This window comes from Brassica rapa, chromosome A09 (genome assembly GCF_000309985.2).
Source record: "Brassica rapa cultivar Chiifu-401-42 chromosome A09, CAAS_Brap_v3.01, whole genome shotgun sequence".
NCBI lineage: Eukaryota > Viridiplantae > Streptophyta > Magnoliopsida > Brassicales > Brassicaceae > Brassica > Brassica rapa.
In genome coordinates, this window is record NC_024803.2 from 27,462,339 (window position 1) to 27,473,433 (window position 11,095).

General features: G+C 32.6%; 2 protein-coding genes across 3 annotated transcripts; one reads left to right on the forward strand and one right to left on the reverse strand.

The window, feature by feature from the left end:
* The first annotated feature begins 987 nt into the window (after positions 1 to 987).
* Positions 988 to 5,054, forward strand: LOC103840415 (J domain-containing protein required for chloroplast accumulation response 1-like). Of its 2 annotated transcripts, none has more exons than XM_009116923.3 (5): positions 988 to 1,796; positions 1,900 to 2,452; positions 2,529 to 2,618; positions 2,702 to 2,881; positions 2,967 to 5,054. In XM_009116923.3, exons 1-5 carry the CDS (start codon positions 1,354 to 1,356, stop codon positions 3,009 to 3,011), a joined length of 1,311 nt encoding a protein of 436 aa, XP_009115171.2. In that variant the 5' UTR covers positions 988 to 1,353; the 3' UTR covers positions 3,012 to 5,054. The 2 variants fall into 2 exon arrangements, with proteins under 2 accessions (XP_009115171.2, XP_009115172.2); XM_009116924.3 differs by having other exon boundaries at positions 1,900 to 2,443.
* A 1,418-nt stretch (positions 5,055 to 6,472) lies between these two features.
* LOC103840416 (CBL-interacting serine/threonine-protein kinase 23) lies at positions 6,473 to 9,941 on the reverse strand. The gene is made up of 16 exons (XM_018654091.2): positions 9,435 to 9,941; positions 9,284 to 9,346; positions 9,056 to 9,127; positions 8,858 to 8,965; positions 8,680 to 8,760; positions 8,515 to 8,568; positions 8,303 to 8,428; positions 8,090 to 8,179; positions 7,849 to 7,968; positions 7,646 to 7,771; positions 7,440 to 7,556; positions 7,279 to 7,335; positions 7,106 to 7,180; positions 6,927 to 7,005; positions 6,699 to 6,840; positions 6,473 to 6,589 (listed from the first exon to the last, which is right to left on the reverse strand). The coding sequence occupies exons 1-15, from the start codon at positions 9,636 to 9,638 to the stop codon at positions 6,809 to 6,811; spliced, it is 1,404 nt and encodes a 467-aa protein (XP_018509607.1). The 5' UTR covers positions 9,639 to 9,941; the 3' UTR covers positions 6,473 to 6,589; positions 6,699 to 6,808.
* Positions 9,942 to 11,095: the final 1,154 nt, after the last annotated feature.

Below are 11,095 nucleotides of genomic sequence, written 5' to 3' on the forward strand. Positions count from 1 at the left end.
AGTTAAAGTATTTATAAAAAGGGTAATCAACTAAAAGTAAATATGAAAAATGATAGCAAATTTGATGTAAAGTTAAAATTATCTCAAATTGAAGTTAGCTAGTAGTATCATAGTAAATTAATAACTACTAGATTTTTCACATGCACATCTGTGCGGGTAGATTTTCATTTTATAAATATATAACAGATACCATCGCAAAATTTTCAAAGATATAATTTACATTTTAATGTTATATATTGTGTAAATCTATAATGTTATTAGTTATATTTTTTATTCGATATTATTAATGTATAATGATTTGTTTTATACATTTTACTTTATTATTAATTGTTATTATATATTAATATATTTTCGAGTTTGGTAAACTAAATTCATAGTATGAAATAAACAAATTGAAAATCTTCTTCATTTTTTTCTAATTTTTACAGACTGAATAAAACACATTTTAAAATTTTATTTAGTTACTATAGAACTGATATTTTCTTAGCATAATTTATATTTATATGTTATTTATTTTAGTAGATTGTGGAATTTTATAAGTAAATAGAATATAATAATACTATATTATTAATTATGAAATCAATCGTTGCATTAATTTAAAAATATTTTAAAATTTTATTAAGATTTTGTTAGATTTTTTACAACATATTTTGTTATAAATAGAAATAAAATTTAAATTTACAGTTAAAATTTATTTACTAATATCTATATAATTTATAAGATTTTTTAGAAATGTTATATATATTAAATATATTAACTCAAATAATCAAATAGATGTAATTGATGAAATTGATGAAATAGACCTAGTATGATTTTTTATGGTATTTTTTTTAATAAAGAAGATATAGAATATAATTATAAAATTTGAAAAATAGCATACACTTTTATTTTATTTTGTTTTATAATAAAGTCTTATTTAAGTTAATGTATAATAGTATATATTATTAATTACGAAATTAATCAATGGTATTAATTTAAATAAAATATTTTAAATTTTTAGAAAGATTTTGTTAGATTTTTTCTCAATATTTTGTTATAACTAAAGATAAAATTTAAATTTACAGTTAAAATTGATTTATTATTAATATCTTTATATATTTAATAGATTAATGTAAATAATTAAATAAATGATACTTCTTTTTTAATAGAGAATATTTTTTCCTTAGACAGTAGAATAAGAGTTGAAAACGAATAAAATTCACACATGAATAAATAGTTAATAAATATTTTTGTTCGTTGAGTACTATTTATATGTGTACGTAAGTGTACATTCACAAACCACAACACATCCCTCTACTTTTCTTTAACAATTTCAAGTGACCGGAGAAAGCAAAAGAAGATCTCAGCGGCGAAATGGACGAGTCGTGGCGAATGAAGTTGGGTTTGAACGTTGATCCATTCTTCTCCATTGCTCGAAGATCCATGGACGTTCGAATCGACGCCCAAGACTTCTCCGATGTTTTCGGTGGACCGCCGCGTAGCGTCCTCACTAGGAAATTCTCCGGCGACTTTTCCCGCTCCGACTGTTTCTACGACGAGATTTTCCGACCACGTGGGATGTTCTCCTGCGGCGCGCTTCCTTCTTCTAAATCTCACGGAAGAAACTTACCGGCGTTTAGAATTCCGTCCGGCGGAGATGGATTTTACGACGGCGTGTTCGGAGGTCGCAGTGGGACGGAGAAGGAGGGAACCAAGAAGCAGAGTCCGATAACGAAATCGAGGTCGAATTCCTCGCCACCACCGGCGGGGACTTCAGATGATGACGCCGGAATATCTTCTTTTACTTCTACACTCAGGTGAGTGCGGAGTTACTATTATACCCTCAATATCCGTTAATGCAGGAGTCAACTTTCGAGGTCAATTCCGTAATTTCGACATGCTCTGTTTTTTTTTTTGTAGACCGTTAAACGTCCCGTCAAGAAGTCATAAGCGGGAATCGAAGAAACAGAGTTTCCCGGTGTTTCCGACATCATTGTCCGGCCAAGATCTCACACCGGGAAAATTCGATTTTTGCTACAGAAAACCACACTTCGGCAGCTCTCGGAGATCCTCGCCGGAGACCATGACCTTGGATCCACAATCCTTCAGGAGAATGGATGATTTCGGACCAAGCTCTCCAGCATCTTCCCCTGTTTCTTCTTTCATCCGCGAAGATGAATATGAAACAGAGGCCAAGCAGAGAACCACCCAAGACTGTAAAGTAGAACAAGAAGACGATGAGGATGAGATGAGCTCTTACGTAATCGAAATAAACTCAGACCGTTTTGATCGCTACAGAGACGGAGGAAGCGGAGGAGGAAACTCTGATTCGAATGACATGGATGAAGCAATAGCTTGGGCCAGAGAGAGATCTCAACGTCCAGAAACAAAACAAGCACAAGAAGACTTAATAGATTCAAGAAGGAGCGAAGAAGAAGAAGAAGAAGCCAAATCAGAAGAAGAGGTTAGTACTGTAATTAAAAAAAATCCCGGTAAAAGTCATTTCATAGTGAAAAAAGAATCTGACGTGACGGTCAAATGAATTGCAGATGGAGATGGAGATGAAAGATGAAGAGATAAGAATCTGGTTAACCGGAAAAGAAACCAACATTAGACTCCTCCTCTCAACTTTACATCATGTAAGAGTTTTTCAAATTGGTTACTTTGTCTCAGACCAAGTAAACCGGATACTGATTCGGACCAAACCGTGATTTTTGTTCAGGTTCTATGGTCAAATAGCAATTGGCAGGCCATACCTCTGGCAAATCTACGAGATGGATCACAAGTGAAGAAAGCTTACCAAAAGGCTCGCCTTTGTTTACATCCAGATAAACTTCAACAGAGAGGAGGAACTTCACCGCTTCAGAAGTCTGTCGCCAGCAGAGTATTCTCCATTCTTCAGGTACTTAAACCGAGTTTGATTCAACCTGTAAGCTTCGGTTCATGTTCTGGTTACTAACTATTAGCTGGCATTTTGAAAATTATAGGAAGCATGGAGTGTGTACTTAACAAATGAAGGACTCTCAAGCTAAACCGGAATTTGCAAATCATTTCCTGGTGTTTAGTAAACCGGATATGTTCATAATCATTTATAGTGTAATGAAGAATAAGAAAAAAGGAAAAGGAAAAGGAGGGTTTGTTTTCTGCAATGATTCTAATAGTCATATGAACATTCCCATGTGGTGCATTTGTGTCTACCATTGTCAATGCTCTTATATATAACAAAATGTTAGGAAACTATATTAAAGAACAAATAAATGCATGAAAACGGATGGAACCTGGCTAAGAAAAGGAAAAAAAAAACAAATGAAGATATTTTTGTTTCTTGATAGTAGATACAGAGTAAGCAACACCTATTAGATTAAAACTAAAAACGCATAAATCAGGTAAACTACTCTTATGTCGAATATATCTAAATTTTTTGTTTCAGTATCCACAAAATTCCTCCTGTTTCTTGTTTGTTTGATATTGGATAAGGGTGTAACGATAGAATTTACAGTAATTTTGTACAAAAACATTAGTTAGGTTACCATCTAATCTTTGATCGCTCTCCCAGCCTATTGCCAGATTTTCTAGTGTCTAGTGACTCCAGTAGAGAGCTTATACTATTACACATTAACTAGGTTTTTGTTATAACTCTTCCTCGCAAGTGTTTTGGTATAGATCTCGTAAGTTCAATATGGTTAATCTTGAAATCATTTTTTTGAACGTATGAACTGATTAAGTCATGGGGAGGACATAAACTTCAAGTACAAACCAAGAACCTTAGAAAACTGTGGATAATAAAGAGAAAAACGACAACATTCTAAATAAGAATCAAACATCGTTTCTGGATGTTTCTCTTTGAATCACATCATGTAACTAAGAAGGGCTTCCAAGTGACAAGTAGGAATTGAAACGCCCATCTCGCAACACACTTTTGGCAATATCTCTTGTAAGTTTCTCCACTTCAAAGGATATGCTTGTGAAGCTACCTTTAAGTGCAAAGATTTGTTCCAACAAAGCTCTATACCTTGGCCATAGGTCTAGCTTCGCTACAGCTTCTACTATCTCATGGCAGTCCGAAGCAATTATCACATCTTGGACCCGTAGATCTCTTAAACTCTACAACACCCATATACAGCCACCATTCGATTGGGCGATCGAGTAACAGCGTCTATAGCATGGTGATTTACTTTCCCGCAATGATCTCTCCTTACCCATGCTGCACCATTATTCAAATGTTGATTCCTCCAGTTCACATTCATGTTGCATTTTATGACTCCATGTTATGGCGGAAACCACCTTTCAGGCCTACACAAACCAACATTTGCGCCTGTATTGAACTCCTCATGACTGCATATTTCTAAGTGTGCATGGATTCATTAGATGGTGTTACTTAGTCAATAATCTATTTATCTATACTACGATTTATTAAGCGATTTTGCTTATCTATCATGTTCACCATTATTTTAGACATAATCATTAGTTTTAATAATAACTAAAGATTGATCCGCGCATCCGCGTGGATATTGGTTCTTACATTTTTATATATCAATATTTTTTTTTATAATTAGTGTTATATATTTTAGATGGGTCATAATATAACTAATTGTATTCAAAAGATCTTGACTGAATCAGTTAATATGATTATTTTTGGTACAAATATCCGAATCCGTTTTAGATACATTTGTTATTGAGATATTTTAGGTTAATATACATCAAAACCAAACTCATCCAGACACAGAAGGACACAACTCAAAACCCACACATAAAGTTATAGTATTCAAGCGGAACCTAATTTAAAAAAAAAACGATATCCGAAAAAATAACCCGTACATAAATGGATAACCAATTATCATGTCTAACTGCTTTTATAAACTAATAAAAAGAACTATATCTATGCGTTTTGCTAAATTAAATGAAATAAAAAGAGTTTTTTTATTTAGTAAAATAATTATATGGAATAAAAAATTAATTGATAATAAATGTAATACATTTTTATTATTTTGATTTTAGTTATTATTTTATTCACAAAAACATGTCTTCGAATTATGTTTTTGACTACGTGATTTTCCACCGATTGAAACTAAAATAAATAAATAAACAAATTATTAAAACAAACTAAACCAAACGTTTAACCATATGCAAAATCTAGTTATTTACATTTTTTATTTTATAATTGACACAAAGTTAATGTTGATTAATAGATAAATTAAGATTTTCACTATTATTAGTATAGTTATATAATTAATGATGTGATGTCTTGTTAAGGTAAATAATTAATGAAATTGTTAAATTGACTGAAATATGAAAATACAATTAATGCAATTATATTAATAGAATAACTAAAAAGACATTATATTATTTTTTATTGTTATCTATGTTTTCAAACAATTCTCATTTATAATGTTATCTATGTTTCCAAACAATACCAAAAAAAATTATGTTTTAATAATATAAATTTTAGTGAATATATATATATATATATATATATATATATACTATCTACCAATAATAAATACATCTTCTCTATTAAAAGAGAAGTATCATTTTTATCTACTATTTCAAAGTCTACTAAGACCATTTCATTAATCACATAATATGACATAATAATTAATAGAAATATTAATAATAAATTAATTTTAACTATAGATTTGAATTTTATCTTCAGTTATAACAAAATCTGTTGAGAAAAATCTAACAAAATCCTACTAAATTTTTATTAAATATTGCATTAATTAATTTCGTAATTAAGTAATATAATGCTTTCATTTAAATAAATTATCATCTACTACTAAAACGGGTTCAAATTTGTTAATCATGTCAGATTTTTTTTATACAAATGAAGTTATTAACATATGTTAAAAATTTATTTCTACAGCTATATATTTTCAAAAATCATATGTTGAAGAATATTTTTTATTTGATTATTTCAAATTATGAAAACTCGAAAACGTAATAAAAAAAATAAAATGTATAAAACAAACCCCTATATTAATAAAGTAATAAGAAACCTAAAAAATAAAATTAAAGAGTTATAAAATTCAAAGGCGGATAGTCTAGCACGCAGTGCTCGAAATCAATCGTCTTTCGTCGTTCACATGGATGCAGATCACCCAGTTTGGTTCACAGAGTCAGTATGAGTCTGTATTTTGATGACAAAAAAAAAAAAAGAGTTATAAAATACATAACACTAAGATATAAATTGTATATTTAAATTTATATAATAATATCAAAATTAAATATTTATAAAATGAAAATATTTAACTCTAGTAAGTTCTAAAAAGAAAACATTTCTTCCAGTAGTATGTTTTTTGTTTTGTGTTTTAAACGTTACTGGTCATGTTGTTATGAATGTTGGACTTCTATATGTAGGAGAGCCGACAGCGTACAGATAGTGGGCCAACAACATGTGACAATCTACTTGTACAGTGATGGGCTTGTAGGCAATTTCAGACAAAAAGTATTCGTTTTTTTCTTGTTGTTTTTACTTATACTGACCCATCGAAACTCACTGGCAAGTAAAAAACTCGTAGAAATGGCACAAAAACCGATTCTTAAAACATCCCCAAATATGTAGAAAGAGCTTTCGCTTTCAAGCTAGGATACACGCATATGATATTCACACCATACCATGGAATCAAACAAAGACATAATTTAATCAAAATCCTCCCCCCCCCCCCCCCCCCCCCCCCCCCCCCAAAAAAAAAATTTATATAGTTCCCACTTTTTCACACTTACTTTATATAACTTCAAAACCACTCGCAAACCCCAAGTACCATAGCCATTTATAACGAATAAAATCTATATCAAAAACAAACGCAAACTGTTTCACAATTGTCTGGTATCAAGAAGCAGCCACTGCACCATTAGTACCACCTGAAACAAAAACAGGATTTGTGTTGTTGTTTCATCTACTTTCTTGGCTTCTTTAATAGATTATGCCAATGAAGATGCTTGCTTACCTTCGGTTCGTTCCTCTTTCTCTTCATCGATTGTCTTCCAAACAATGTCCTTGAGACCCATGGTCAGGTTCTTGTAAAACTAAAACAAGACAAAGAAAAGCAAAAGGCATAAGATTATCAACTTCTTCAGAACCAAACCCACGACATTAAGATGCAACTCAAGCCTTGCATATGCATACCTTGTGGAACTCCAAGGTGTCACCCCCTGATTTTCGCATTTCAACCATATAAAGCGATGGAGCAACTTGAAAAACCTGAATAAGCTTGAGATTAGGGTCCAACACCGAGATACATCATACGAAAGGGTGATCTAGTAGAGGGTGATCAATCACTGGTCACTAAGAAAACTAACCTCAGTTGTGACTGCTAACTGGCCCTTGCGGCCTGACTTTTCTCCTAGAAGTTTCATCTAGATGAGTCAAGAAATAGTATTAAGGGTGTAATCACGGGTATCTAATGAATAAATACAATTTCCACAGCACGTGGATGATGAATATTTAACTGGAACCCAACCTTGTAGTTATTTTTCTTGACATCAAAGCCCATAGGTGCTGCTGCTGCCTCAATTTTGGTGACTATGTCATTAGCCGGACATTTGGAAGTAAACTGAGTTTTCCGTTTAACAAGCCCCTGAATCCAAATGATATGCTTTATCACTAAACTAGGAATGACAATCTCCACAAGAAAAACAAAAGGCTTTACTTATTAGAAATCTGTACCGTTTGCTTTTCGAAAAGCGAACCGAGATTGAGACCCTGTGATGTTGAGATGAGCTCAAAAGCATTCATAGTTACTGGTGTTTTAGGTCCTTCTCCTCGCCTCTCCACAACAAGGTTCTTAGACTCCTGATATCCAACAAAGACAACAAGCTAAGCAATCACCCAAAGTTCATAAAAATGTAGATAACTCAGATAAGCCTTACCCCTAAATCATCAAAAATAGCATCAACATCATCAAGGCTGACGTTTGCGTTTTCAAATTTGGGTGCTTTGTACCCTTTTTTGAACCACTCATTTTCAATGACTTCGGCAAATGTAATCCTCTGTCCAATATACAGATAAAATCAGTGTAAAGACTTCAGATCTACTTAAAGCTTTTGCTTCTTCTAACGGCATAGAACAAAGGAAACCTCCTCAACAACAAGAAGAGTCAGAAAAATATACCGTAGCTGGATTGGGATCCAGAATCCTTTTGATTAGCTTCTTGGCACTTGCAGAGAACCAGGGAGGGCAGGTAAATTCGGCTTTGAATATCTGTAATCATAAAGACATAAGACTCTTATAGCTTTACTCTTACTTGAAACCTTTTTACAATATAATGCGAAATGAATATGCATCAGAGAAGGAAAAAAAGTAAAGCAAAGCAAAGCATAGCACCTTTTTATATAAAGACGTTAAGTTGGAATCTTCAAAAGGCAAATAGCCAGCCATTAAGACAAAGAGAATCACACCACAAGACCACAAATCAGCCTTAGCTCCATCGTAACCTTTGTTGTTGATTACCTATATAGAGACAAAAAATAGATGGCTAAAGAGACCAAGAAAGAATAAGACGTCAAGCTTCAAGACACTTGAGAGTGTCAATTTACCTCGGGAGCAACATAATTGGGTGTTCCACATGTTGTGTGAAGTAAACCATCCTCCTAAAGAAGAAGAAAGGTCACAAAAATCAGCCTTGATAACTCATGGACACCATAGTAGCTGTATTATCACGTTCTGACATTTAACATCAAAATAACATGATAGAAGCTCACCCGGACTTGCTGAGGTAGAGCACTCAATCCAAAATCAGAGACTTTCAGAGTACCGTTTGCATCCAAGAGCAAATTCTCTGGCTGCAACCAGATAATCGCAACTTGGTTTATAAAAAATTGAAAGCATATAACTCTTGATACAAATCACAAGAGCACAAAAGGATAAAGATTGGGTAACCTTAAGGTCTCTGTGATAAACTCCTCTGCTATGGCAATAGTCAACAGCATTAATAAGCTGCTGGAAGTACTTCCTGGCCTCATCTTCCTTCAACCTCCCACTGCTTGACTATTACACATGACAAATCAAGCCCACTTGTTAACTCGTGATGTCATTCACAAATAGCATCTTCAATGGAAAGAGAGAGAGAGAGCTTACAATTTTATCGAAAAGCTCTCCACCAGTAACGAATTCCAAAACAAAGTAGATCTTAGTTTTGCTAGCCATCACCTGCAATAAAATAACACTATTTATTATAATACCGAGATAGGCCAGGGAGGGAGGGACCACTTATTATTATGTTCCCTAACTTCAAACTAAGCTTTTTCGATTCTATAACATGTAAGCAACCGATAAAAAAGGAAGAAGAGAGTTAGAGATCAAAACCTCATACATACGGATGACATTAGGATGCTTGATGAGTTTCATTGTCGAAATCTCACGCTTGATCTGAACAGAAACAGACAAAACCCCCCCAAGTCAAAACATGTTGGGTAAGATCCTAAAAAGGAAGAGAGGAGAGGGATTGGTCTAAAACCTGAGCGATCATTTTGGTTTTCAAGACTTTCTCTTTATCAATGACTTTAATGGCGACACTCTCTCCGTTCTCAACATTCCTAGCGAACTTGACCTTAGCGAAGGTTCCTTCACCCAGAGTTTTACCAAGCTCGTACTTACCCACTCGCGTCCCTGAAGAAGACCCAGAAGGAGTTGATCGCGAAGGTGTTGATCGAGAAGCCATCTCTCTTTCTATCTTCTAGATTCGATGTTTAAAGATCTTTTCAGGATCGCTTCTTCTTGCATGGCTGCCATACCTGAGATTTCGCAACGCTCATCTTTGTAAGAACCCTAAGACCCCGTGAATCCCCCTAAAACGGATATTCAACTCTCGTGGGGGCGGGCGGAGGAGAGAATATTCAAATCGGACGACGACCCATCAAAGCCGACGAAGTTATCGAATTTGAAAAGTTTCGCAAATTCTCGGCACCGAGAAGAAAAAAAATCGAAGCCGATTTTGATATGAAAAAGCGCGAGAGAGAGAGAGAGAGAGAGAGAGAGAGAGAGAGAGAGAGAGAGAGAGAGAGAGAGGGGGAAGCTTTCTGATTCGATCGGAGGAGGAAGGGAATTTAAAGTTATATTTATAAGGATTTATGCTCTTTTTGATTAATTAACGTAGTAATGTTTATGTCAGAATAAATTGTTTATTTTACTCTACACAAAATAATAATTGTCTATTTAATTCTTGCTGGTCTGCTTAGACCATTTCTAATGTGTATTTTCTGTTTTTTTTAATAGAATTTTTTGTTTAATATTTGTTTATAAAGTAGAGAAATGTTATCTTCTTTTAATATAGAAAGGGTATTATTTTTTTACTTTTTAATATAGAGAAAAATATACCACTATATATTTAATAAAAAAATATATGTTAATTGGAGGATAATATCTTTTATAATAATATTTGTTGTCAAATATAGAAATAAATTGAAAATGCTCCTTTTGCTACATTTCAAATAAATAATATGTTCAATATTTTGTATTTAGTGTAATGATATTTCAGTTGACAAAAAAAATATAAAATTAACGCGAGGTTCATTGATATTTTAAATTCATATGGTAGATTATCTATTAAATTATTATTTGTCGAAAGAAAATTTATTCATAACTAAATATATAAATTTATACGTTTTATTTGAAGTCTTTAGAAAAAATATGGAAGACATGTTATTGTCTCACGGGGACCTACGAGGCTACTACCTGTTATTAGGTTCATTAATCACGTATTTAAACCTTAATCTTTCGTCATTTATTATTATTTTCGATTATAGTATTTGTTTGATTCTCTCCGTTATGAGTATCATAATATATGATTAACCGATGAATCCTTAAAGATTAAGATATACTACAGCTTTAACTCCGAGATTCCAAACATATATATAAAACTTATAAAAATTAAAAGAATTTTATTCCCTATACTTAATATTAAGTGTGGGTTCGAGACGTGGTGACCATTCTGGAAACAAAATGAATGAATAGAAAAAAATATAAAAGAATAAAATAGCAAAAATAATTTTATTTTTTACAAAAAAAAAGAGTGAGAAAAAGAATATTTTTTGTGAATGATAATTTTTTAAGTAGTGTTGGGAATACATTATTCCTCGTTTTACCTCTTAAATTTTATTTTATTATAAACGATGTTTT

Bases quoted from the DNA above. Each gene is read 5' to 3' on its own strand.
- LOC103840415 (XM_009116923.3), top strand. From the start codon at position 1,354: ATGGACGAGTCGTGGCGAATGAAGTTGGGTTTGAACGTTGATCCATTC. The intron at 1,797-1,899 runs GTGAGTGCGGAG...TTTTTTTTGTAG, and splicing joins TCTTTTACTTCTACACTCAG to ACCGTTAAACGTCCCGTCAA. The intron at 2,882-2,966 runs GTACTTAAACCG...TGAAAATTATAG, and splicing joins GAGTATTCTCCATTCTTCAG to GAAGCATGGAGTGTGTACTT.
- LOC103840416 (XM_018654091.2), bottom strand. From the start codon at position 9,638: ATGGCTTCTCGATCAACACCTTCGCGATCAACTCCTTCTGGGTCTTCT. The intron at 7,969-8,089 runs GTATATTTTTCT...TATATTGGACAG, and splicing joins TGGATCCCAATCCAGCTACG to AGGATTACATTTGCCGAAGT. The intron at 6,841-6,926 runs GTAAGCAAGCAT...TTTTTGTTTCAG, and splicing joins GAAAGAGGAACGAACCGAAG to GTGGTACTAATGGTGCAGTG.